Consider the following 25,729-nt stretch of genomic DNA (forward strand, 5'->3'; position numbering starts at 1 on the left):
GTGAATACATAAACCAGTAACACAGTCATCTACTATCAAGTATTATGTACTGTAAATAACTATAGGTGCCCTACTTTTTTATTTTTTATTTTTAGAGACAGAATCTCACTTTGTCACCCTTGGTAGAGTGCCATGGCATCACAGCTCACAGCGATCTCCAGCTCTTGGGCTTAGGTGATTCTCTTGCCTCAGCCTCCTAAGTAGCTGGGACTACAGGCACCTGCCACAATGCCTGGCTATTTTCTTGTTGCAGTTTGGCCAGGACCCAGGTTTGAACTCACCACCCTCAGTATATGGGGCCGGCGCCCTGCTCACTGAGCCACAGGTGCCACCCAGGTGCCCTACTTGGGCATACAACTGGCAGTGCAATAGGCTTATTTACACCAGCACTACCACAAACAGGTGAGTAATATCTTGTGCTATGACATTTCAATGGCTATGACTTCACTAGGTGATAAGAATTTTTCAGCTCCTTTATTATCTATGGGACTACCTTCCTGTGTGTGGTCCTTTCCCCAGGCCTTGGAGGAAATGCTGGGCCTGTGATAGATGCCTTCAGGTTCACTCTCCCATTGTCCTGATGAACAACCTGAACTTTCACTGTTATATTCCTGCTAATCTCATTATGAGTTGGTAGCTTGGCATTACCCTGGGTTTTCTCTTCTGAAAAAGCTGTTTCATTCTCCACCACAAGGCCATGCTGAAAAACCTTTAAATCCCGAAATTCTAGGCTGGGCATGGTGGCTCAGGCCTGTAATCCCTGCATTTGGGGAAGCTAAGGCAGGAGGATCACTTGAGGCCAAGAGCTCGAGACCAGCTTGGACAACACAGTAAGACCCCAGTTCCAAAGAAAACAAATAAATCCAAAAAGCTTGTTTTAATCCCTGAATTCTGTTTCCCTTCTAGTTAAATCATTTCTCTCTTCTTTGATTTTACTGTATGCACTTAAAAGAAGCCATGCAGTTCCTTCAATATCTTACTTAGAAATCTCTTCCACCACATATCCTAGTTTATTTACTCTTAAATTCTGCCTTCCCAAAGTCCTAGGGCATGGACACAATTCAGCTAAGTTCTTTGCCACTTTATAACAAGGATGGCCTTTACTCCAGTTTCTTTTTCTCTTTTTTTTTTTTTTTGACAGAATTTCACTTCGTGACCCTTGACCCTTGGTAGAATGCCCCAGAGTCACAGCTGATAGCAACCTCAAACTCTTGGGCCTCCCACAGTGCTAGGATTATAGGTGAGACACCACGTCTGGCCTACTTTACTCCAGTCTCTGACAACTCAACAGAATAACCTTTCCTGTCCATATTCTACCACCATTCTCATCACAACATTCTGATCACAATCACTTAAGCAATCTCCAGAAAGATTCCTTCACTACAGCACTGTTCTGCTTCTGAGCCCTCACCAGTATCATGCTTTGCACTCCATTCACAGCAATACAGCTTTTTGGTAGCCTGATCCTCCATCATCTTCCAGTCTCTTCCTATAACCCAGTTCCAAAGCTGTAGCCATATTCTCATGTATTTGTTATAGCAACAGCCCCAGCTTTTGGTACCTGAAGTTTCTATCTTGGTCCATTTGTGCTACTAGCCAATTTATATTGAACTCTGAGTATCTGAGACTAGCCAATTTTTTTTTTTTTTTTGGTTTTTGGCCGGGGCTGGGTTTGAACCCGCCACCTCCGGCATATGGGACCGGCGCCCTACTCCTTGAGCCACAGGCACCACCCGAGACTAGCCAATTTATATTAAACAGAAATTTATTTGGCTCACTAGAGCCTGAGAAGTCCAACATTTAGGGGACACATCTGGGGAAGGCCTTCCTTCTAGCTGCATCATCCCATGGAAACAGGGCAACAGTACTTGTGAGACAGAGCAAGGGATTGAATTACTGTAGCCTCAAGCTCTTTACAACTGCCATTAATCCATTCATGAGGGTGGAGCCCTTAAAACCCACAGTCTCCCATTAGGCCCCACCTCCTGACATCACTACATTGGGTATTAGGTTTCCAACACGTGTTTTTTGAAGGACACATTCAAACCATAGTAAATAGTAAAATATCTTTCACTATGCATGTACCAAGGTCCAGGCATGTTACTGTACATTTTATATGTATTTTTTCCACATTTGGTTCTCACTACAAGTGATAAGATGGCCACCATTATCTCTGTTCTACAAAGTGAGCCTTGGAAAAGGTAAGAATCTTGCCTAAGGCTTCACTGCCAGTAAGTAGTGGAATGGGGATCTGAACCCAGGTCTGGCGGCTCCAAATCTCTTTCTGCTAGAGAACACTACCCACACTTACTTCTAGGAACTGAGCAGGGTCTTGTCCAGCAGAGTCAAAATCTGAACTCAGTTTTATCCTCAGTCCTGAGCCCTCAATTTCTTTGTCTGTAGAAGGAAGATAATGGCAGTACCTATCTCACTGGGTGCTAGGAATAGTTGATGAGATAATCCTTGTAAAGTTTAGTGCCCGGCCCATAGTACGTGCCCTGTAGCACTGGTTACTGTTAGTTCACGGACATGTGGATGAGCTCTTCACCAAGGGTGTACAGATTACATACACCTATCATTTCCAAAAGTTTTGCAGAACATACTTCCTTTTCCCAACATAAACAACAGGCTTATTGTGGCAGAAAAGAAAGCCAGGTGGCAATGGAAATAGACTTGGCCCTATAATTCAAAGAATATAAGTCTTGGGTGGCTCCTGTGGCTCAGTGAGTAGGATGCTGGACCCATATACCAATGGTGGCAGGTTCAAACGCAGCCCCAGCCAAATTGCCACAAAAAATAGATGGGCGTTGTGCCGAGCACCTGTAGTCCCAGCTACTCGGGAGTCTGAGGCAAGAGAATCGCCTAAGCCCAAGAGCTGGAGGTTGCTGTGAGCTGTGACGCTACAGCACTCTATTGAGGGTGACAATGTGAGACTCTGTTTCAAAAAAAAAAAAAAAGAGGGCGGCGCCTGTGGCTCAGTTGGTAAGGCACCGGCCCCATATACCAAGGGTGGCGGGTTCAAACCCGGCCCCGGCTGAACTGCAACCAAAAAATAGCTGGGCGTTGTGGCGGGCGCCTGTAGTCCCAGCTACTCAGGGGCTGAGGCAACAGAATCGCTTAAGCCCAGAAGTTGGAGGTTGCTGTGAGCTGTGTGATGCCATGGCACTCTACTGAGGGCAATAAAGTGAGACTCTGTCTCTACCAAAAAAAAAAAAAAAAAAAAAATTACAAAAAAAAAAAAAGAATACAAGTCTTTGGGCAGGTTGCTTTATTTCTTTGAGCCTCTCTTTTCCCATCCGTAAAATGGAGTGTGGGCATGGTGATCATTTGCTGTTGTGAAAGCACATATGGAACAAGAGGTACATGGTTGTAGCTCAGTAATAGCTACTCTCACTACTGAATAAAAGCAACACTACTGCTGTAAGTATCCACCACTGTCATGAGTTTTTCTACCCTTTTTCCTAATTATAGAGAAATCTGTTGGGGACCCAGATAATTATTTTGACACAATTGCTTCTAAAAATAACATTTCCTTGCCCCTTCAAATCATCTGCTGCTCTCAGACACATTCCCAAGGAGAAAACACACACACACATGCTTACCCAACTCTAAGCATCTAAAAGATGTCATAAATTAAGTAATGAGATACTAAGCTTGACAGCTGCACTATGTAGAAAAAAAATCTATTTAGAAATTCCATACACCACACTGGATACACTAAATACTTGTCTGCCCAAGGTGAATACTGCCTAACATACTAAAGAGTACATGTAATTAAATACATCAGAAGCCAAATCTTGCTTTATTTTCATGATAATTGGTTTGTATTTAACACATACACACAAAATATTACACCAGGCTATCACATACACAAAAAAACAACTTATCAGCTAAACCAAACTCCTTTGTTTCCCTACTTATTCTATCTTCAAAACCATGATGAGTTTTGTTTTATACATTTGTTAAATGTCTCACATGTTAAAAATTAACAACACTATTTCCATTTTTCTTACCATGGCCAAATAAAATATGCTATGTGTTCATGTTAAAATTCACTTACTAGTCTTTTGCAGGAAAAAGTAGTATGTATATGTTCAACAGAATCCTGATCCTTAAGCATTTAGATACTGGACACTTTGACTTTAAGTTCTTAAACACAAATTTAAATGGATATCGTACAATTTATAACTTAGAGATCAAACATAGTTAATTTGACCATGTACCAAAGGTAGCAATACTAGAGAGTATGTTCCTACTTTCCCTTTATCTGGAAGTATTTATTGTGTCAAAAAAAAAAAGGGCATATATATATCCATTACCAATGCAGATGCAATCAGAAGATACTACTTTTTTTTTTTTTGTAGAGACAGAGTTTCACTTTATTGCCCTCGGTAGAGTGCCGTGGCATCACACAGCTCACAGCTCACAGCTCACAGCTCACAGCTCAGCAACCTCCAACTCCTGGGCTTAGGCGATTTTCCTGCCTCAGCCTCCCGAGTAGCTGGGACTACAGGCGAGAAGATACTACTTTTTATAATTAGCTTGATCCAGGGGTAATATAAAACCTAAGTGCCAAGGATATCCTGATATTCAAAAAATTGTAGACTTATATTTTCACAACAGTAGCTTAAAGTGGTAACTGATTTGGGCTTCTTCAGTTCGTACCCACCCGTATGCTATGTGCATCAATAACTCTCACCCATTTTTTTGTTATCAAAGGTTCTATCTGGATGATTTGAGAAGTCAGAACTTCCCTCCAGAAGGCCTCTTGCATGGATCTGCTTTTCATTACTGCCTCTTGCCTGGCTGGGGAAGGAAGAGAGTAGCACAGGTCCTTGAACTCTACAGATGATGCACAAATGTTTCTCTTTCTGCAGCATGATATTTGGTGACTCAATAATTTCCTTTATATTTTTCTCCTCTCTCCACTAGTGTTGTGGCTTAGCTAAAACAGCGTCCTTGAAGTCTAAAATGTCCAGGATTTCAAGACAATATCCGTATTCTACTTGTGTCATTTCTGTCCCCATAAAACTATTCACCAATCTTACTGAAAATAACTGTAAGATAAAAAGAGTTATGTATGTATGTTATCACTGCCACACTTTTGCTTTCTAATACAGTAAAATACTCAAGTTCTAATGAAGACTACAACATTTGGGGTGGCGCCTGTGGCTCAAGGTGTAGGGCACCGGGCCCATATACCAGAGGTGGCGGATTCAAACCCGGGCCTTGGCCAAAAACTGGAAAAAAAAAAAAAAAAACAAATAATAAAAAGAATACAACATTTGAATTAGTGATTCAAAAACTGTGTGCGTCTGTGTGCTGCTTCATGACAGAGTGACCCTAGCTGCAAGCCAAAGTGCTGAGGGACAGGTTAAACAAACTATGGTATATTCATATAATGAACTGTCAGGACTATAATACAAACAACCCTTATGAATGATGTTTAAATGGCATAAAAGCATGCTCATACAAAAATTAATTTTTTTCTTTTTTTGGTAGAGACAGAGTCTCACTTTATGGCCCTTGGTAGAGTGCTGTGGCATCACAGCTCACAGTAACCTCCAACTCCTGGACTTAGGCGATTCTCTTGCCTCAGCCTCCCGAGTAGCTGGGACTACAGGTGCATGCCACAACACCCAGCTATTTTTTTCTTGCAGTTCGCTGGGGTCAGGTTTGAACCTGCCACCCTTGGTATATGGGGCCAGCGCCCTACTCACTGAGCCACAGGCACCACCCCCCAAAATAATTTTTTTTCAGACAGAGTCTCACTCTTTTCACCTGGGTAGAGTGCTATGGCATGATAGCTCACAGCAACCTCAAACTCCTGGGCTCAACCCATCCTCTTGCCTCAGTCTCCTAAGCAGCTGGGACTACAGGTGTCCCCTCACAAAGCCCTGCTAGTTTTTCTATTTTTAGTAGAGGTGGAGTCTCATTCTTGCTCAGGCTGGTCTGACACCTGAGCTCAAGCAATCTGCCCTTCTCGCCCTCCTAGGGTGCTAGGATTACAGGTATTAGCCACCATGCTTAGCCCAAAAATTTTAATTGAAAGAAATTATCAGGCTCAGCTGAGCACCTGTAGCTCAAGCAGCTACGGCGCCAGCCACATACACCTGAGCTAGTGGGTTAGAATCCAGCCCGGCCCGCCAAACAACAATGACAGCTGCAACCAAAAAAGAGCCAGGCCTAGTGGCAGGAGACCGTAGTCCCAGCTACTTGGGAGGCGGAGGCAGGAGGATCACTTGAGCCCAGGAGTTGGAAGTTGCTGTGAGCTGTGATGCTACGGCACTCTACCCAGGGTGACAGCTTGAGGCTCTATCTCAAAAAAAAAAAAAAAAAAAAAAATATATATATATATATCAGGTTAAGTGCTCGTGGCTCAGTGGTTAGGGTGCCGGCCACATACGCTGGGGCTAGCGGGTTCGAACCCAGCCCGGGCCTGCTGAACAATGACAACTACAACAACAACAACAAAAAAAAAATAGGTGGACATTGGGGTGGGTGCCTGTAGTCCCACCTCCTTTTTATAAAAAAAAGAAAAAAAATTATCAGTCCAAGCACAATGGCTCATGCCTGTAATCCCCAGCACTATGGGAACCTGAGGCAGAAGGATTACTTGTCGTCAGGAGTTCCAGATCAGTCTAGGCAACATGGTTACACTCCATCCCTACCAAAAAATACATTTTTTTAATTGGCTGGGAATGGTGGTACACACCTATAGCCCCAGCTACTCAGGAGGCTGAGGCAGGAGGATCACTTGAGCCTGGGAGTTTGCAGTTACAGTGAGCTATCTATGATCACAGCACTTCACTCCAGTCTAGATGACAGAGCAAAACTGTCTTTTTTTTTTGAGACAGAGTCACGCTTGGTAGAGTGCTGTGGCATCACAGCTCACAGCAACCTCTAACTCTTGGGTGTAAGCAATTCTCTTGTCTCAGCCTCCCAAGTAGCTGGAACTATAGGCACCCGCCACAATGCCAGCTATTTTTTTGTTGTAGTTACCATTGTTGTTTAGCAGGCCTGGGCTGGGTTCGAATTTGCCTGCCTTGGTGTATGTGGCCAGTGCCCTACCCACTGAGCTACAGGCACCGAGCCAGCAAAACTGTCTTTAAAAAAAAAAAAAAAAAATATCATGATTGCAAGAGGGACTTTACCTAACAATTGCAATCAGTGTAACCTGGCTTATTGTACCCTCAATGAATCCCCAACAATAAAAAAAAAAAAAAGAAAAAACAAATGGGGGGCGGCGCCTGTGGCTCAATTGAGTAGGGCACGGGCCCCATATGCTGAGTGTGGCGGGTTCAAACCCAGCCCTGGCCAAACTGCAACAAAAAAAAATAGCTGGGCATTGTGGCAGGCGCCTGTAGTCCCAGCTGCTCCGGAGGGTGAGGCAAGAGAATCGCATAAGCCCAAGAATTAGAGGTTGCTGTGAGCCATGTGACGCCACGGCACTATACCTGAGGGCGGTACAGTGAAACTCTGTCTCCACAAAAAAAAAAAAAAATGGGGGCAGTGGCTCACATTTGTAATTCCAATACTCTGGAATATCTTGAGCCCAGGAGTCTGAGGTTGCTATGAGCTATAACGCCACAGCACTCTACCAAGGGTGACAAAGTGAGACTCTGTCTCAAAAAAAAAAAAAAAAAAAAAATGCTAAGTCACATAGCAAAGCAGTAACCACTGTAGCTATCAGGTAGTCAGGTAGGAAGAATTGTTAGTTCTAAAGTGTCACAGAATTCTGAAGGTAGAAGAAACCACACTTAGAGATCACTTAGCCCAACTCCAGCAGTTCTAGATGAGAACCAATAATTTGGTTGAGGTTATACCGCTGCTATGTAGCAGAGGCAGGTAAAACTAAGAAAGTCTGATGAAACAGTCTTGGAAAAGTCTTCAAGGAGGAATAGAGTGAGGTGGTAACACTTTTTTTTTGACATAGGATCTCACCTCATTGTCCTGGCTAGAGCACAGTGGCATCATCATAGCTTACTGCAACCTCAATCTCCTGGACTCAAGTGTCCCCATCTCAGCCTTCTGAACAGCTGGAACTATGGATGTGCAGCACCATGCTGGGCTAATTTTTCTATTAGACGGGGGTCTCACTATGTTGCTCAGGCTAGTCTTGAACTCCTGGCCTCAAGCAAACCTCCTCCTTGGCCTCTCAAAGAGCTAGGATTACAAGTGTGAGCCACAGTGCCCAGCTAGTCAATCACTTTTGATGAAAATAGGGGGCAGTGGCTTGGCGCCTGTAGCTCAAGTGGCTAAGGTGCCAGCCATATACACCAGAGCTGGGGGGTTTGAATCCAGCCCAGGCCTGCCAAACAACAATGACAACTATAACCAAAAAAATAGCTGGGCATTGTGGTGGGCACCTGTAGTCCCAGCTACTTGGGAGGTTGAGGCAAGAGAATTGCTTAAGCCCAGGAGTTAGAGGTTGCTGTGAGCTGTGATGCCATGACACTCTACCCAGGGCGACAGCTTGAGGCTCTGTCTCACAAAAAAAAAAAAAGAAAGAAAGAAAGAAAATAGGGGGCAGTATTCTCTTTTCCTGGTTTAGCTGCCACTGATCTGATTTTTATTGGGTGGGGAGGGAGCAGAATCTCACTGTCACCCTGGATAGAATGCAATGGCATCACAGCTCACACCAACTTCAAACTCCTGTATTCAAGTGATCCTCTTGTCTCAGCCTCCCATCTAGTGAGGACTATAGGCGCTGGCCACAAAGCTCAGGTAGTTTTTCTATTTTTAGTAAAGACAGGGTCTCACTTTGCTTAGGCTGGGCTAGAATTCCTGACCACAAGCAATCCACCTGCCTCAGCCTCCTAAAGTGCTAGGATTACAGGCATGAGCCACCACCTCCCACCTTGATCTGATTTTTAGATTGCAAGATGATAACTAGTACCTAAACTGAGAGGTAAGATTAAAAATTCTAAAATAGGGCGGCTCCTGTGGCTCAGTGAGTAGGGCGCCGGCCCCATATACGGAGGGTGGCGGGTTCAAACCCAGCCCCGGCCAAACTGCAACAATAACAACAACAACAACAAAAAAATAGCTGGGCGTTGTGGCGGGCCCCTGTAGTTCCAGCTGCTCGGGAGCTGAGGCAAGAGAATCGCGTAAGCCCAAGAGCTGGAGGTTGCTGTGAGCCACGTGACGCCACGCCACGGCGCTCTACCCAAGGGCGGTACAGTGAGACTCTGTCTCTACAAAAAAAAAAAAAAAATTCTATGGGCGGCGCCTGTGGCTCAGTGAGTAGGGCGCCGGCCCCATATGCCGAGGGTGGCGGGTTCAAACCCGGCCCCGGCCAAACTGCAACAAAAAAATAGCCGGGCGTTGTGGCGGGCGCCTGTAGTCCCAGCTACTTGGGAGGCTGAGGCAAGAGAATCGCGTAAGCCCGAGAGTTAGAGGTTGCTGTGAGCCGTGTGACGCCACGGCACTCTACCGGAGGGCGGTACAGTGAGACTCTGTCTCTACAAAAAAAAAAAAAAAAATTCTAAAATAACCTAAAAATTCTGGAATATGTTTTATTCCATTCATCATTTTCAAACATGAAATTTGTAATGCACTTTACCCAAAATATCATCAAATAGGAACACATCTGACCACATATGCATTCCTCAAAATATGTAAAACTTATTTCAGAAATGTTTATTCAAATCTGAGAAAAGAGGGTGGTGCCTGTGGCTCAAGGAGTAGGGCGCCGGTCCCATATGCCAGAGGTGGGGGGTTCAAACCCAGCCCCGGCCAAAAACCACAAAAAAAAAAAAAAAAAAAAAAAAATCTGAGAAAAGAAAACAAGGTAGGATAATGAAAAGCCAATGCTGATGAGTCCTTTAAAAAACTTACAAAAAATTATCATCGTCACTAAACTTAAAACAGCTAAGATTTTTATTTTTGTAGAAAATACAAACCACTTTAATTTCTAACACAAAGCACACAGGCAGATATAGTTATATTTTCTTATATTTTAAAATAATTCTTACCGGCTTGCAAGTACAAACTAAGGCGTAGGTCAGTTTTTCTGTTAGAGTGTATTTTTCAATTCCTCAAATATTGTTTTGAGAGGTGTTAGAGCCTCCGTTAAACACAGACCATTCAAGCTAGCAAGTACAAAAAATACAGTTCCTTATGTTTTGGCTCTTCATTGCAAACCCCATTACAATCTGTTAAAGTAGATTAGAGAATAAATAAAGTGTAGTTTTAAAAGAAGTCAAACAGGGTAATAAATCATTGGTAATAATATTAAGTCCCCCAAAGGAAGTCATTTTCTAACAAATATCAAAAACAAAAGTAAATAAAAATTCAGGCTCTAGATTACAACCCTACTTTTTACAACAATAACCAAACTTACTGGGTGACTTCAAGATTCCATACAACCATACAACAGTCTTAACTTTTAACCTAATATTTCAAACCTACAGAACCCAAGTATCAGAGTTACCTACAATCACGTTAAAGCGCTTTTTAAAGTCTCAGAAACTTAAATTCAATGCGGGAAAGCTAAGAGTCAAAAAGAAAAAGACAAAATGAGAAAGAGAGGAAAAAGTGAAGGGGTTATGCTGTTTACTAAATATCAAACTTTTACAGAAATCCAAAACCCATTTAGCAATTTCCGTATGCAAACAGAAAAACTTCTATGTAAAAAGTGCATGTTTGAATGCAGTCATTTATTAGTATGCATTCTACTTACTTTGCTTTTTGCCATTCAGAAGCTTCATTAAAGACAACCACGAAGAGGCAACCAGTTGAGGTTCGTTTCAGACACGAAAAACTAGTAAATACGACCTACAAATTTACATCCCAGAACATCCTGTGGGGAAAGTACCCTTTACAAACTACCATTATATATACAAGCTTTAGATTGTGAAATATGGTAGTTGGGCTTTCTATCTCGAATTTTACAATTACAAACTCTCGTATCTACCTCCCCCCTCCTTGAAAAAAAAAAATCCACCTCCAATCCGCATTGGTCCACATAGTTCCGGCCCACATGGTATCAGTGGGTGTGTCCCCCCCAAAACGCCTTCTCATTGGCTGTGAAGAAACAGCTTTTAAGAGGCTGTGATTTGGGCGGTAATCAAACTCTACACCTCCAGACTTGCGCTCGCCAATAGAGCCAAGATGCAGGTGGCTACTCTGCGATTCAAAGGGCAGTCTGGTCGCCAAAGCTGCAGCCCTAATAAGACACTCTGAGAGATCGGCTAGGAGAGGGCAACCTCGACTGTGCTGCCCGCTCTAGCCCCACTCCTGGACCCCACAAAATGTTCACATACATGCCTTTTCCTAGCAACCAATTAGAAGGGCGTTTGCCTTTTATAGAGCTTCGGCGTAAGGACCACCTCAAGCTACCATAAGCTACTATGTCCAATCGGCCCATTCTGCAGATAGGAGCGAGCAAATGGCTGGCTCACGCAATGATCTTTAGTGCTTGGTACCCCTGGGGAAAGAATCCATCCCAGGCATCCCTCAGTGCAGTCCCTCGCCCGCAGGCGCTGGGACGCCCGGGGCGCACTTCTGAGCCTGCCCCAGCCGCTCGTGGTCCCGGGTTCCGCGCGCTGCGCTAGACTCGCGCCCGCGCTCCCCTCCCACCGGGACTTACGTGGCCTGTTCTTCCTCCCCGAGTCCATCCTCCTCCGCAGCCGGCATTTCTTGGCCGGTGAGTCGTGCTGAGGGAGCAGCGACTGCGGCTGCAGCTCCGGCAGGAGAGGGAGGCGCAGGGGCGTAGCGTCGCCGACGCCCACGGGGCCCCGGCTGCAGACCAGCGGAGAAGGGACTGGCGGCGAGTGGAAGCCGTTGTGCAGCAGCCCGTTCGCGGCAGCGGCGCGGGTGCTCGGGGGTGCCCCTAGGGAGTGCGGAGCCAAGCGATCCGGCTCCCCGCTGCGGTCGCCCATGCCGGAGGTTGGTGGGTCTGCGCGCGGGCCCCGACTCAGGCGGCCTCGCTGGAGGTCATTCTCGGGCGTCTTTATATCCCCAGATCCTCCCTGCGGTTTCCGATTCAGCAGCCGCAGAGCCGGCGCCAGGGGATGGCTAACCCGGCGCTCCTCCCCTCCTCCCGCGGACTCCCCCACCTCCTCAGCGCCCTGCCCCCCGCGCGCTGATCTAGTGGTGCTGGCCTGGAGCATGCCTGCCCCCAGCGCTGAATCCGGGATGCCCGCGCACCCCCAGCCGCCTGCCTCCCCCGGATCCCCCAGCCGCGCGACTTCAAACACGGCTTCCTCGCCTCCCAGACCTGTCCCAGCCACTGAGCATGCCCAGTCCGGTCCGCCACCGCCACCGACGAGTTTCAACATGGGGAATGAAGTTCTGTAGGCTTGCAGAGATGGGCGGATTGGGCTTTGTATGGCGGAGCGAGCAGAGAGGGGACTGGGAGAGGCAGGCGCGAGAGAAGCTGTTTTGGAAGGAATGCGGGAGGAAGATAAATATTTGCAAAGGTTTCAATTTTACTAATCTTGTCCTTAGTGGGCAAGATACCTTTGCAAGGTCACTCACGTTGTCCTCCCCCACCTTTGTGAGTATGCTTACGCGCGCTCGCGCGCACGTTTGTCTGTGTATTTGGTTAAGTGACCAAACTACTCAGAGGCCTGAGGGGAGGGAGGAGAGCAATTATTTATAGAAAAGTAGGCAGACTTGGAGAGGGAGGGGAGTGAAATTTCTTTGCTGGCACACATACACGAATACCATGTGGCCTCATGGAATGGTCTTTTGCAGGGAGGAAACCTAGGAATACAGTGTAAGGACAGTGAAGGACAAAACTGTAGGCAGGATTAACGGGTGCTGGAAGAGATCAAGTAAACAGGAGCAAGCTCATGCTATAAAAAGCACTCTCCTCACCCAGAAAAGACTTTAAAAGACGATGTCATGTTATTTATAAAGTAAGGAAATGCCTCTTTTTAAAGAAGGGAAGGCAGCATAACATGGTGGTGTTCAACATCTTGAGCTTTGGAATTAGCCCTGGTTTTAAATTCCAACTCAATCCCCTGAGCAAACGCAGAGAAAGTTACTGCTCAAGTTAACAAGCCAAGTGCTAGAAGTAGGACTGGGCATGCTCAGTAGGCAGAACAAGTTTGGGTGGTACCTTTCCAAAGTTAGGTGTCCCTTGAGGCCTCAGCTTTCCTATTTGTAACAGGGGATCGTTGTCAGATCTACCTAAAAGTACATGATACAATCTTGGCACACAGTACATACTCAAAGGAGGTAATTGTTCTTACACTATTATTATTAGTGAGGGGAACAAATCAGGTTTGCAACCATATTTATGATGTGATTTATTGTGTGTGATATTGTCCATGATTTGTAAGAGGCAGGCAAGAGCTCACTGGCCACTGGGATTGCTGCCCCTGGGCCTCAATGCATTGAGCAGTAAGGAGGGCTTGCACCTTGGATAGGCAATTCCTTCCATCAGGGTCTTTTTTTTTTTTTTTTTTTTGAGACAGAGTCCCACTCTGTCACCCTGGGTAGAGTGCCTTGGCATCATGGCTCACAGCAACCTCAAACTCTTGGGCTCAAGTGATTCTCTTGCCTCAGCCTCCCAAGTAGCTGGGACTAAGTCTGGCTGTTGCTTAGGCTGGTCTGGAACTCCTGAGCTCAGGAGATCTCCTGGCTTCGGCCTCCCAGAGTGCTATGATTACAGGTGTGAGCCACCTTGCCTGGCCTATCAGGGTCTTACCTAGAATCAGCTTTACAACCACAGGGGCCACTTGAGAGCTCTAGTTCATCCACTCTTTCACACTTTTTTTCAGATAAGGAAACTGGGCCATAGACAGATCCCTGAGATTTTTTTTTTTTTGTAGAAAAACAGAGTCTCGCTGTACCACCCTCGGGTAGAGTGCCGTGGCGTCACACGGCTCACAGCAACCTCCAACTCTTGGGCTTACGCGATTCTCTTGCCTCAGCCTCCCGAGTAGCTGGAACTACAGGCGCCCGCCACAACGCCCGGCTATTTTTTTTTGTTGCAGTTTGGCCGGGGCTGGGTTTGAACCTGCCACCCTCGGCATACTCACTGAGCCACAGGCGCTGCCCAGATCCCTGAGATTATTAAGAACAAAGCTGAGGGTTCAGTGCCTGTAGCTCAGCGGCTAGGGTGCCAGCCACATACACTGGAGCTGGTGGGTTCAAGTACAGCCTGGGCCTGCCAAATAACAATACAACTACAACAAAGCCAGGTGTGGTGGCAGGTGCCTGTAGTCCCAGCTACTTGGGAGGCTGAGGCAAGAGAATTCCTTTAAGCCCAAGAGTTGGAGGTTGATGTGAGCTGGGATGCCACATTGCTCTACCCAGGGCAACATAGTGAGACTCTATCTCAAAAAAAAAAAAAAGCTAGGACTAGATCCTAAATCTCAACTGTCTCTGCTTCTCTGACCTTCTCATAGTATTTGAAGACATAGAGAAAAAAATGTGTGCTATTTGACCCATGCCTACCTCTCCTGCCTCCTCTTGGGTGCCCTGTGCTACCTTCAGTTCCTCAAGTATGTTGCCTCTGATGCTTGTGTGTGCAATCTCTTCCCTCATACCTCTTTTGTCTACTAAATTCCAACTTACTTAGACGTCTCCCATTTACAGAAACCTTCCCCGACCTTCAGGATTACATTAAGTCTTCCTGCTGGATGCATTCGCTATTCCTTATGTTCCCTTCATGATCCCTTATTAGTAACTATACAACACATCCCTGCCCTCATTTGTAAACTGGGGTAATAATAGGATATAATTGAATTGTTACAATAATGAAATGAATTAATCTATGTATGAAATTAAGTAATTTGAACTTAAAGCTGCTTTAAATTATTCTGAGCCTTAAGAAGAATTCCGCCAGGCAGCCAGAGTCATGTGGCATGCAGCTGTCACTTCTGCCTTTGTTTCCCCTGTAGATTTTATAATTAGATAAGACCCCCCATGGGCGGCCCCTGTGGCTCAAAAGAGTAGGGCACCGGCCCCATATGCCAGAGGTTGTGGATTTAAAACCAGCCCTGGCCAAAAAAAAAAACTGCAAAAAAAAAAAGACCTCCTGAGATCATTGTCCCTCCTCAAGGAAGAGTAATAAGTTATTCCTTCTTGGAATACAGTAATCTGTAACCAAGCAAATCACTGTGCCTTATGTACTTGGTCTTGCATGGAAAATGTTGTAATCCCAAAACTTATCTGTTTCTACCTACATAAATGAAATGTCTCCATTTTGGAACACCGATGCCATTTGTTTAAAGTCAGTGTTTCCATATGGCAACCCTCAAGCTTTGCATTCAAATAAACTCCATATTTAATCACATTCTCTGAATCCTATAATTAAAGGCTTACTTACAAAAAATGTCTAGCATAGTATAAATCTAGTATTATTTGATTGCCTATCTTCCGCCACCCATACACACACATTGAAGTTCCATTAAGGCAGATGATTCTTTTGTTTGTAACTGTATCCGTAGAAAACACTTGATAATTACTTATGACTTAATAAATGACTTAGGTGATACAGGTACTTCACTCAGGGTCTCCCTCACTTTCCACTGTAAATTGGCTAAAAATCACTATTGCTACTCCTAAATATTCAATATGTAGTTTTCAAATTAAAGTTCCCATATAATTGAGCTAAGTAGCTTAGGAAGCAACTTACATCAGAGATGCAAATGAGATTGTTAGCATTGCAATAACTCCAAGGACATATTCTCTCCAGCATGAATCCCAGGCCTAGTGGAGAGGCTTGAGCCAGGTGGCTCAGACCCAGACAGGCCAGAAGTCCTGGTACTGGGGACAGAACGTCCTCCACCTGCTTCCATTCTCCTAACCTTGTTAGAGGGGGTGCTTGGATCAGTTATCCAGCATGTGGTAGGGAGGAAGCCAGGTGGCATCTCACAGGTTTATTCAGGGGGGTGTGTAGGAGGTGTGACTATGAGGCATGAGCTATCTTGTGCTCCATGAGAGGCATAGAACAAAAAATGTTTGGAAGAGAGAGAGAAAGGAACCCACAAGCTACTTTTCTCCCTCTGTTCTTATTCATTTATCAATTATTTATTAAATATGTACTATGTTATAGACACTAAAACAGATGCTGGGAATACAAAGACAAAATAGATGCCTTCACTGCCCTCAGAGGGCTGACTAACAATTGAGTAGAGACAGAAAAGTCAATGGTTTTTCAACATCAGTGTTACCCTAACCCTAATCTGATGTATCTGTCTTAGTGCCAGATATTCAGGAGGCAAATAAACATATTTTTAACTTTTTTTTTTTGAGACAGAATCTCACTTATTAACCCTGGGTAGAGTGCCGTGGTGTCACAGCTCAGAGCAACCTCCAAATCCTTGGGCTTAGGTGATTCTTTTGCCTCAGCCTCCCGAGTAGCTGGGATTACAGGCGCCCACCACGATGCCCAGCTATTTTTTTTGTTGCAATTTGGCTGGGGCTGGGTTTGAACCCACCACCCTCGATATAGGGGGCTGGTGCCTTACCCACTGAGCCATAGGTGCCGCCCCATATTTTTAACTTTTTATTGAAAAATGACACATATACAGAAAAGAATGCATATCTTACAAAGATCAATTAATATTTTATAAATGAACACCCAGTGGAACAGGCAAGAAACAGAACGTTACCCATAACCTAGGCAATTTCTGAGGCACCAATTCTGCATCCACATCCATAGAGTAATTCATCCATAGGTGATGATTATGAAAATGAAGATGATAACGATGATAAATTTTTTTTTTTTTTGAGACAGAGTCTCACTTTGTCACCCATGGTAGAGTGTTGTGGCGTCACAGCTCACAGCAACCTCAAACTCTTGGGCTTAAGCGATTCTCTTGCCTCAGCCTCCCAAGTAGCTGGGACCACAGGTGCCCACCACAACACCCAGCTATTTTTGTTGCAATTCTCATTGCTGTTTTAGCTGGCCTGGGCCAGATTTGAACCTGCCACCCTCAGTATACGGGCCAGCGCCCTACTCACTGAGCCATAGGCGCCACCTGATGATAAATATTTTTAAAATTAAAAAATACAGCCAGGGCTCGGCACCTGTAGCTCAGCAGCTAGGGCGCCAGCCACATACACCAGAGCTGGCAGGTTTGAATCCAGCCCCGGCCTGCCAAACAACAATGACAACTACAACCAAAAAATAGCCGGGCATTGTGGCAAGCGCCTACAGTCCCAGCTACTTGGGAGGCTGAGCAAGAGAATGAGTTAGAGGTTGCTGTGAGCCATGGCACTCTACCCAGGGCAACAGCTTGAGACTCTGTCTCAAAAAAAAAAAAAAAAAAAAAGGTTTGGCACCTGTGGCTCAAGCAGCTAAGCACCTGAGCTGGCGGGCTGGAATCCAGCCTGGGCCCACCAAACAACAATGACGGCTGCAACCAAAAAATAGCCAAAATAGCCGGGCATTGTGGCAGGCACCTGTAATCCCAGCTACTTGGCAGGCGGAGGCAGGAGAATCTCTTGAGCCCAGGAGTTGGAGGTTGTTGTGAGCTGTGATGTCACAGTACTCTCTGCCCAGGGCGACAGCTTGAGGCTCTGTCTCAAAAAAAAAAACAAACAAAAACAAACAAACAAAAAAACACAGCCAGGTGAGGTGGTTCATGCCTGTAATGTAATCCTAGCACACTGAGAGGACAAGGCAGGTAGACTGCTTGAGTTCAGTTCAAGACCAGCCTTAGCATGAGTGAGACCCTGTATCTACTAAAATTAGAAAAACTAGGCAGGCGTTGTGGTGGGCACCTGTAGTCCTAGCTACTCAGGAGGCTGAGGCAAGAGGGTCGCTTGAGCCCAAGAGTTTGAGGTTGCTGTGAGCTATGACACTCTACTGAGGGGGACAAAGTGAGACTGTATCTTAAAAAACAAATTAATTAATTAAAAAGAAACAATAATAATAGCTTTTTAAGAAGCAGGAAATGTGATACCGATAATCTTTGTCTGGAGAAACAATGACAAAAGCAAAGTATGCTACCAGAGGTAACTCCAGAGGACTTCAGAGAGTGAGTGGCCATCGAGTAGGGAAGGGAGCAGGGGAGAGGTGCTGCTCAGTTGTGTATTAAAATGGACTTCAGGGGCGGCGCCTGTGGCTCAGTCTGTAGGGCGCCGGCCCCATATGCCGAGGGTGGCGGGTTCAAACCCGGCCCGGCCGAACTGCAACCAAAAAATAGCCGGGCGTTGTGGCGGATGCCTGTAGTCCCAGCTACTTGGGAGGCTGAGGCAAGAGAATCGCTTAAGCCCAGGAGTTGGGAGGTTGCTGTGAGCTGTGTGAGGCCATGGCACTCTACCAAGGGCCATAAAGTGAGACTCTGTCTCTACAAAAAAAATAAATAAATAAATAAAATGGACTTCAGGGAGGAAATGACTTCTAAACTGAATTGTGAATAATCACGGGCTTTTTTTCAGGTGAAAAGAGAGAGGTTTAAGAGAATCCATTTTGAAGTGAAGGAGCCAAGACTGTGGGTGGATCTGAAACAACCTGGCATGTTTGGGAAACTGCCAGGAGTTGAGCAAGGATGAAGAAGAGTCTAGGAAAGGAAAAGGTGAGTGATAATGGCTGGAAAGATTAGATGAGGTCCACATCTCAGATGGCTTTCTCCACCATAGGATAAAGCTTGCATTTTTAACTGAGGGCCATGAGGAAACTATTTATGAGTTTTAGGCAGTGGAAAACTATAGATTTGCATTGTGGGAGGGACTTCACAAGCAACCTAGAGAGTAGGCTGTAAGGGAGACCAGTAAGGGAGATCAGTAGAAGACCACTGGAAAAGACTAGGTGAGAAGTGATAAGGGACAGAGGGAAGGACATAACAGTTGAAATGAGAACATTATGTAGATTCAAGAATTATATTAATGTGGAATCAGAGAAAGAAAAAAACTCTCTTATCTGGGGAATATAAGTCCCTTGAAATTATCAGGCCCAGAAAGGTAAAATGTAATAAGCAGTAGTGTCTAACTCCTCCTTCAACTAAATAATTACTTCTTGAAGCCACTTACTATGTGGGCTTTAAGCTAACTGGTTCCAGATACTCAGAGCCAATCACTAACCAATGTTATTCTCTAAACCAATGAGAATTCCTAACAAACTACTTTTATAATTTCCCTTTCTTCTGATTCATCTCTCTACCTGCACCCCCCTCCCGCCCCCCCACAAACTAAAACATCTCTAGTTCTTGGGATCACTCCTCAAAGCAGTGTCTCCCCAAAGCACACTTTGGAGCTGTGTCTCAAGCGGCAGTCCTCAACTTTTGCTCTGGAATGACCTCTCTTTAAAGTATGTCCTGAAAGGTCTGATTATTTTAGGTTGAGAAATCTATAGGACTTGGTGGTCAATGGGAAGGTGAGAAAGAGGTAGGGCTAAACTGATTTCCCTCTTTCCCGTTTGGGCAATGGGGATGTGGTTTCAACATGTACATCAGAGCAGATCCTCACCCCTTCATGGACTACTGCACTCCCAGGCTGGATAGGGTTCCTCTCTGATGTAAGCTTTATCACTCTTTGCCTATCTCTTTCTAATCCAACACATAATATTTCATTGTTTTCTTTTTTTTTTTTTTTTGTAGAGACAGAGTCTCACTGTACCGCCCTCGGGTAGAGTGCCGTGGCGTCACACGGCTCACAGCAACCTCTTAACTCTTGGGCTTACGCGATTCTCCTGCCTCAGCCTCCAGAGCAGCTGGGACTACAGGCGCCCGCCACAACGCTCGGCTATTTTTTGGTTGCAGTTTGGCCGGGGCTGGGTTTGAACCCGCCACCCTCGGCATATGGGGCTGGCGCCCTACTCACTGAGCCACAGGCGCCGCCCTCATTGTTTTCTTTTTTTGTCTCAAGGAGCCACAGACAATAAGCCAGATTCCCCTATAAGCCAAGATGTGTTCTTTTTGATCAGGTAGGTAGTTTTAAATTACTAAAGGTTTAGAAATCTGGTGCCCGAAGCACTTCTGATAGCTCTCGGTCTTTCAAACAAGAAGTACCTTGTCTTAAGATCTTTAAGCACAATAAATACTTAAGAAATTTTTTCCTTCTATTAGATATTCTTGTCTCTAATTCCACATATGAAAAGAATTGTATTTTTCTTAAATTTGTATGTGATCATGGCAAATAAATTAAAATAGACAACAAAAAAAAAAAAAAAAAAAGAAGTACCTTGTCTGACAATTAAGTTCAGGAACTTGTCCTAGAAAAAGTGCTACCTACCTCATTGCTGAGAATCACTATCACCTTCAAAGTACTCCCCCTGGGAAGCTATGCACCAAAACCAGCACCTCGTCCACCCTTCAAAGCAAGTTTGGAACTCTTTTTCTGAGATGGCCATCACAGCTGTCATCATATTATCCTTGATGCTTTGAATGTCATCAAAGTGTCTTCCTTTCAATATTTCCCTTATCTTCGGGTAAAGAAAAAAGTCATTGGAGACCACAGCAGGTGAGTAGGGAGTTCCAATCCAGTTCTTTGTTTACTGGTTAAAACCTTCTTCACTGACAGTGCCATAAGAACTGGTGCATTGTTGTGATGCAAAAGCCGTAAGTTGTTGGCAAAAAGTTTAGGTCATTTTCATCTAACTTTTTCACACAGTCTTTTCAGCACTTCCAAATAGTAAACTTGGTTACCTATTTGTCCAGTTGGTATAAATTCATAATGAATAATTCCTCCAAAATCAAAAAAGATTAGCAACATTGTTTTGGCTCTTGATTTGGGCTGATGGAGCTTTTTGGTTGTGGCTATTGTGCACTCTGATGCTTTGTCCGAGGGTTGTATTTGTACACCCAGGTTTCATCACCAATGATAATATGAACCAAAACTCTGTCTTATCTCTTCCAAAGTCTTGCCAAACTTGACTCTCCTTTGCTTTTGTGTGTCAGTGAGCTCCTTTGGGACCATTTTTGCACATATCTTTCTCACGCCAGGATTTTCAGTTAAGATTTTAACTATTTCTCTATTGGTGTTCACTTGGTCTGCTATGCTTCTCATAGTCAGCTGATGATTTTGACAAACAATTCAACACATTTTTTCATTGTTTTCATCAGTTCTGCTTCTTACTGTCTACCCTTCTGACCTCTCATCATCAATGATACGTTCTCTCTCTCAGAAAAACATTTAATCCATTAGTATACTACTGTTTTCTTCATGGCATTATCCCCATGAACTCAGACTAACATGTCCCTGATTTCACTTCCGCTCTTGCCAAGTTTAATAAGGAATTTAATGTTTTTTCATTGCTTTAATTTAAGCTCCAGCATTCTTGTGATGACACACAAAAATGTCAACAATAATGAACGTCACTCAGCAAGACACCACCACCTGTCAACACAAAACACAGCTGTGAGAGAGACACTGATATATCAAGTTACGAAACTTTACTGAGTTGTTTGTACAGTGCTGCCAACGTAAGTGCAGAGTGGCAAATTCACAAACTTAATTGTCACAACTTCCTAGGAGCTCTCATCTTTGAATCCCTATGACTCAACACAGTACCAGGTACAAAATGGGAGCTAAACAAAAGTGTGTAGAATTAGTGAAGGATGTAGTTCCCCTCATTGCACAGGTAAAGAAGCTTAGGATAAAGGATGGAAGACAGCAGATAACTGGGTATTATCTTCAAAGCAAGTTTCTCTTTCATGTTTTTTTTTTTTTTGCAGTTTTTGGCTGGGGCCGGGCTCAAACCTGCCACCCCTGGTATATGGGCCTGGCGTCCTACTCCTTGAGCCACAGGCACTGCCCTCTTTAATGGTTTTTGTTGAATGGGCAGTAAAACTCTCAATAGATAGGCCCAGACTCAGGACAGCAATCCCAATTGTTTTAAGTCTGTGATTGACTTTAGCGCTATCTGACCAATGAAGGACAACCTGGAAAGATTTCTTCTTTTCTAAAAGAGGGAGGGCTGCAGTATAGGTTTGTAACCTTATTTTTATTTATTTATTTATTTGTTTTATTATTATTATTTTTTGAGACAGAGCCTCAAGCTGTCGCCCTGGGTAGAGTGCCATGGCATCACAGCTCACAACAACCTCCAACTCCTGGGCTCAAGCAATTCTCCTGCCTCAGTCTCCCAAGTAGCTGGGACGACAGGTGCCTGCCACAACGCCCGACTATTTTATGGTTGCAGCCGTCATTGTCATTTGGCAGGCCTGGGCTGGATTCGAACTTGCCAGCTGAGGTGTATGTGGCTGGTGCCTTAGCCGCTTGAGCTACAGGTGCCGAGCCTAACCTTATTTTTAATGACCTTAAATCAGAATTGTAATTTACCATTATTTTCTGAAGACATATATATGGTCAGACAATTAAGTTTGCAAACTCATCCTAGAAAAAGTGCTACATACCTCACTGCCGAGTATCATTATGGTCACCTTTGAAGTACTCCCTTGGGAAGCTAGGCACTGATGCCAGTGTCTAGTCCACCATTCAAAGCACTTTTTCTAGAATGAGTTTGAGAACTTACTTGTCTGACCTCATATGATAACAGCTCTGACAGCTATTACAGAAGAAGACTTCCAAAATTGCTGTGAAGGGTAGACTAGGTGCATAGCTTCCCAAGGGGAGTACTACAAAGGTGACTAAAGTACTATTTAGCACTTGGTGACTGAAGCAATATTTAGGGATGAAGTATGTAGCACTTTTCCTAGGAAGAGTTTATAAACTTGTCAGACCTCATAGATCAGACCTGTCTACTATGCTATCATTGTACGTTCTCATGTTAGAAATTCTAGTTATTTGCTAAAGTGAAAATAAAGGCAAACATGCCCAAGCTTTTATCCACTTAACCACATTAGGCATAGCATAAGCTTGAAGAAAGAGTACACTTCAAAATATAGTTTTAAAATGATGACTATTAGAATAACTGGAATGTCCCGGGATTTTTGTTTGTTTTTTTGAGGCGAGTCTTACTCTGTTGCCTAGAATGCAGTGATATCATCATAGCTCACTGCCACCTCAAACTCCTGGGCTCAAGCAATCCTCATGCCTCAGCTTTTTGAGTAGCTGGAACTACAGGGACATGCTACCACACCTGGCTAAATTTTCTATTTTTTTTGTAGAGACAGGGTGTCACTATGTTGTTCAGGCTTTGTTTTTGCTTTTCTGTTCTTGGTGTGGTATATTCCTCAGAAATTCACCATGGGGCCACCTCACACAAGAGACTATTTTTAGGCACAGAATTTCATCATTGTACTTTCTGCAGAGCCGTAGGGTTGAAGAGAGCTGCCCCAGGGAGTAAGAGGCCACCAAGAGCCATATTCACTTTGGTGAATAATGTTACAGGGGTACCCTCGTATTATTTGGAAATTAAAAAAAAAAAGTGTTACAGGGAAGTTCTGATGACCCAGTAATCAGAGCCCCTTGCTTTTTATTTTTTTGCAGTTTTTGGCGGGGGCCGGGTTTGAACCCGCCACCTCTGGTATATGGGGCTGGCGTCCTACTCCTTGAGCCACAGGTGCCACCCTGCTTTTTATTTTTTTAGAATTGAGTATCTACTATATAGCAGGTATCAATCTAAATACCAGGGTTACAATCTTTTTTTTTGCATCTCACAGACACATTTATTCATGCCATGAGTACATGCTACCTATACAAGTACACAGGGACAGTCCATGTGACACAGCTTTGCTTAGCTCTACGGGTCCATCTCTTGTGTGCTCCAAGTGAGGCTGGTTAGTGATGACCATGAGCAGGTGCAGGAGCTTTCAAAGCTTTACTTCTTTTATCAGCACTCCTGATTTTATAAACAATGAAGCTCATCAACCCCATTCCGATCCAGATCTCCTGGTAAACTTCAGTATAGTAAGGTTTCATGGGGACCCACACATTTTTAATAATGCTTTGAAGCATCTCAACGCCAAAGCAACGGCTGGACCCAGCGGAGGTCCACAGCCAGATATTGTTCCAGGGTTACAATCTTGAGCAAAACAAAGTCCCCACTCTGATCCATACATACTACAGAAAAAACAAGTCTTAAGCACACAATCACCAAAAAAACAAAGGCGTAACTTGGCATAGTTGTAAGCTTTAGTGGAAGAAGTGATACTTAAGCTGCATTCTGAATACTGAGTAGAAGTTAATTAAGGTTGGGGTGTCTGTAGAGGAGATATACACAGCCTATCCCATATCAGCAATACATAGACACTTCATAAATACTGTCTGATTGAGAGAATGAATTGATCTTGTCTCCCTCAATAGGGCAAATCAAATGGTAGGAAAGTTATTCACTGGAACAAACCATTGGAAAGGACTTAGTCACTCTTTGGTCTTCAGTTTTTCACAACGAAAGTAAGTAATAACTTTCTCTTTACTGTTCTTTTATGTCATTGCTCTTCTCTCTGGTGATGGAGCATTTTCTTCACTTATACCCAAGATACTTTTGTTGCCTATTTTTTGGTTGTTGTTTTATTTTGGGTAACAGAGATTAAGAAAATAGCATTAGCAGCTGTCACTAGTAGTAATAACTGTGTGGGCAGAAATGAACCACACATCTCACGAACAAACTTCTTGTCAGTCACTAATATTTTTTGAGCACCTACTAGTTACAAATATGATGTGAAGGGGTTTGGAGTGCAGCTGCCTAGAAATTTGATAGGCTATAATCAGAATGATCCCAAGTATTGGGCATGATTTCAGGAATGGAGCTGAGTTCAGCAAAATTACAATAGTCATATTACCAAACGTTTATTAAGTCCTCATGTGTCACACACTGTACTAAGCATACTGTAAGTGTCATCTTTTTAATCATCACAGTAGCCATATGAGCTTACTATTATTATCCACATATTCCAAATGGAGGAACTGAAGCTTAGAGGCTCATAAACTGATCCAAGTTCACACAGCAGAAAAATGGTGTCACTGACATTTGAACTCAAGTCTGAGTGGCTCCAGAACCTACTGTGGTATAATATGAAATATACAGGGTGTCCCAAAGTCACCTCTAAAGCCACTACACAAAAGGAAAATGGAAAATTCTAGATAAATGTACCTTTATTTACAAAATATTCATTTTGAAATTTTATAAAGAGGTGGCCAACATAATAGAGAATATTTTGTAGATAATCTGTAAAATTTTGTAATGAATATTTTGTAAATAAAGGTACATTTAGCTACAATATCCCATTTTCCCTATGTATGGAAACTTTAGGGGTAACTTTTGGGACACCCTGTTTTTGGTCTTTGTCCAAGCTTTTGTTAGGGAGTTCCTTAAAACCCTTGGGAATTCCCTGACGGACAGGAGTGTCTTTTGTTATTCATAATTGGCTCCTTTTGGTCATGCTTGAGTTTATACCAATGAGATGACTTATTATACAGCCCTGAGACTGATTCAGGATGGGGCCAATCACCGGGAAGATGAAGTGATTAGTGAACTGAGGGTTGGACTTCATTCCTACTTACCAACCTCCAGAAAAGACATGGAGTCCTGGAGATTAAGCTCTTTATAACTCTTGAATAATGAAATTTGATGAGGTTCCAGGTTGCTGAACACATGGAGGGGCTAGGAGAGTAGCATCCCCCCATACCTGGCTCTATGCATCTTTTTATTAGGCTATATCCTTCACAATATCCTTTATAATAAACCAGTAAATGTAAAGGTTAAGTAAAGTGTTTACCTGAGTTCTATAAGCTGTCCTGGCACCTTACTGAAAGCAAGGAGGGAGGTTGTCAAATCCCAATTTATAGCTAGTCATTAAGAAGCACCTGGGAGTTACAATTGGTGCCAGAAGTGGGGGCAGTCTTGTGGGACTAACCTCTCAACGTGTGAGATCTGACACTAGTATACTGTGTCAAAATTGAATTGAATTGTAGTGTA

The 25,729-nt window shown here is 44.0% G+C and overlaps 2 protein-coding genes and 1 long non-coding RNA gene across 6 annotated transcripts in view; 1 reads left to right on the plus strand and 2 right to left on the minus strand.

The window, feature by feature from the left end:
- Positions 1-21,178, minus strand: part of PANK1 (pantothenate kinase 1) — an 83,421-nt gene extending 62,243 nt beyond the window's left edge. For 2 of the 4 annotated variants that reach the window (XM_053583410.1, XM_053583412.1), the window contains exon 1: positions 10,685-10,920. In XM_053583410.1, the coding sequence (XP_053439385.1) occupies positions 10,685-10,712 (28 nt within the window). In that variant the 5' untranslated portion in view covers positions 10,713-10,920. Of the gene's footprint in view, positions 1-10,684; positions 10,921-11,593; positions 12,552-20,139 lie in introns of those variants that run through there. The other 2 variants (XM_053583413.1, XM_053583409.1) reach the window with 2 other exon arrangements.
- On the plus strand, positions 11,833-21,308 carry LOC128580928 (uncharacterized). The gene is made up of 4 exons (XR_008378759.1): positions 11,833-11,892; positions 18,349-18,485; positions 19,774-19,831; positions 21,174-21,308. It is a non-coding gene; the product is annotated as an uncharacterized LOC128580928 (long non-coding RNA).
- Positions 21,309-23,482: 2,174 nt separating this feature from the next.
- Positions 23,483-23,823, minus strand: LOC128580926 (ATP synthase subunit ATP5MJ, mitochondrial). Its single transcript, XM_053583415.1, has one exon. It carries the CDS (start codon positions 23,764-23,766, stop codon positions 23,590-23,592), a length of 177 nt encoding a protein of 58 aa, XP_053439390.1. The 5' UTR covers positions 23,767-23,823; the 3' UTR covers positions 23,483-23,589.
- Between the last annotated feature and the right edge of the window lie 1,906 nt (positions 23,824-25,729).

The sequence above is a fragment of the Nycticebus coucang genome, chromosome 3 (assembly GCF_027406575.1).
Source record: "Nycticebus coucang isolate mNycCou1 chromosome 3, mNycCou1.pri, whole genome shotgun sequence".
Taxonomy (NCBI): Eukaryota; Metazoa; Chordata; class Mammalia; order Primates; family Lorisidae; genus Nycticebus; species Nycticebus coucang.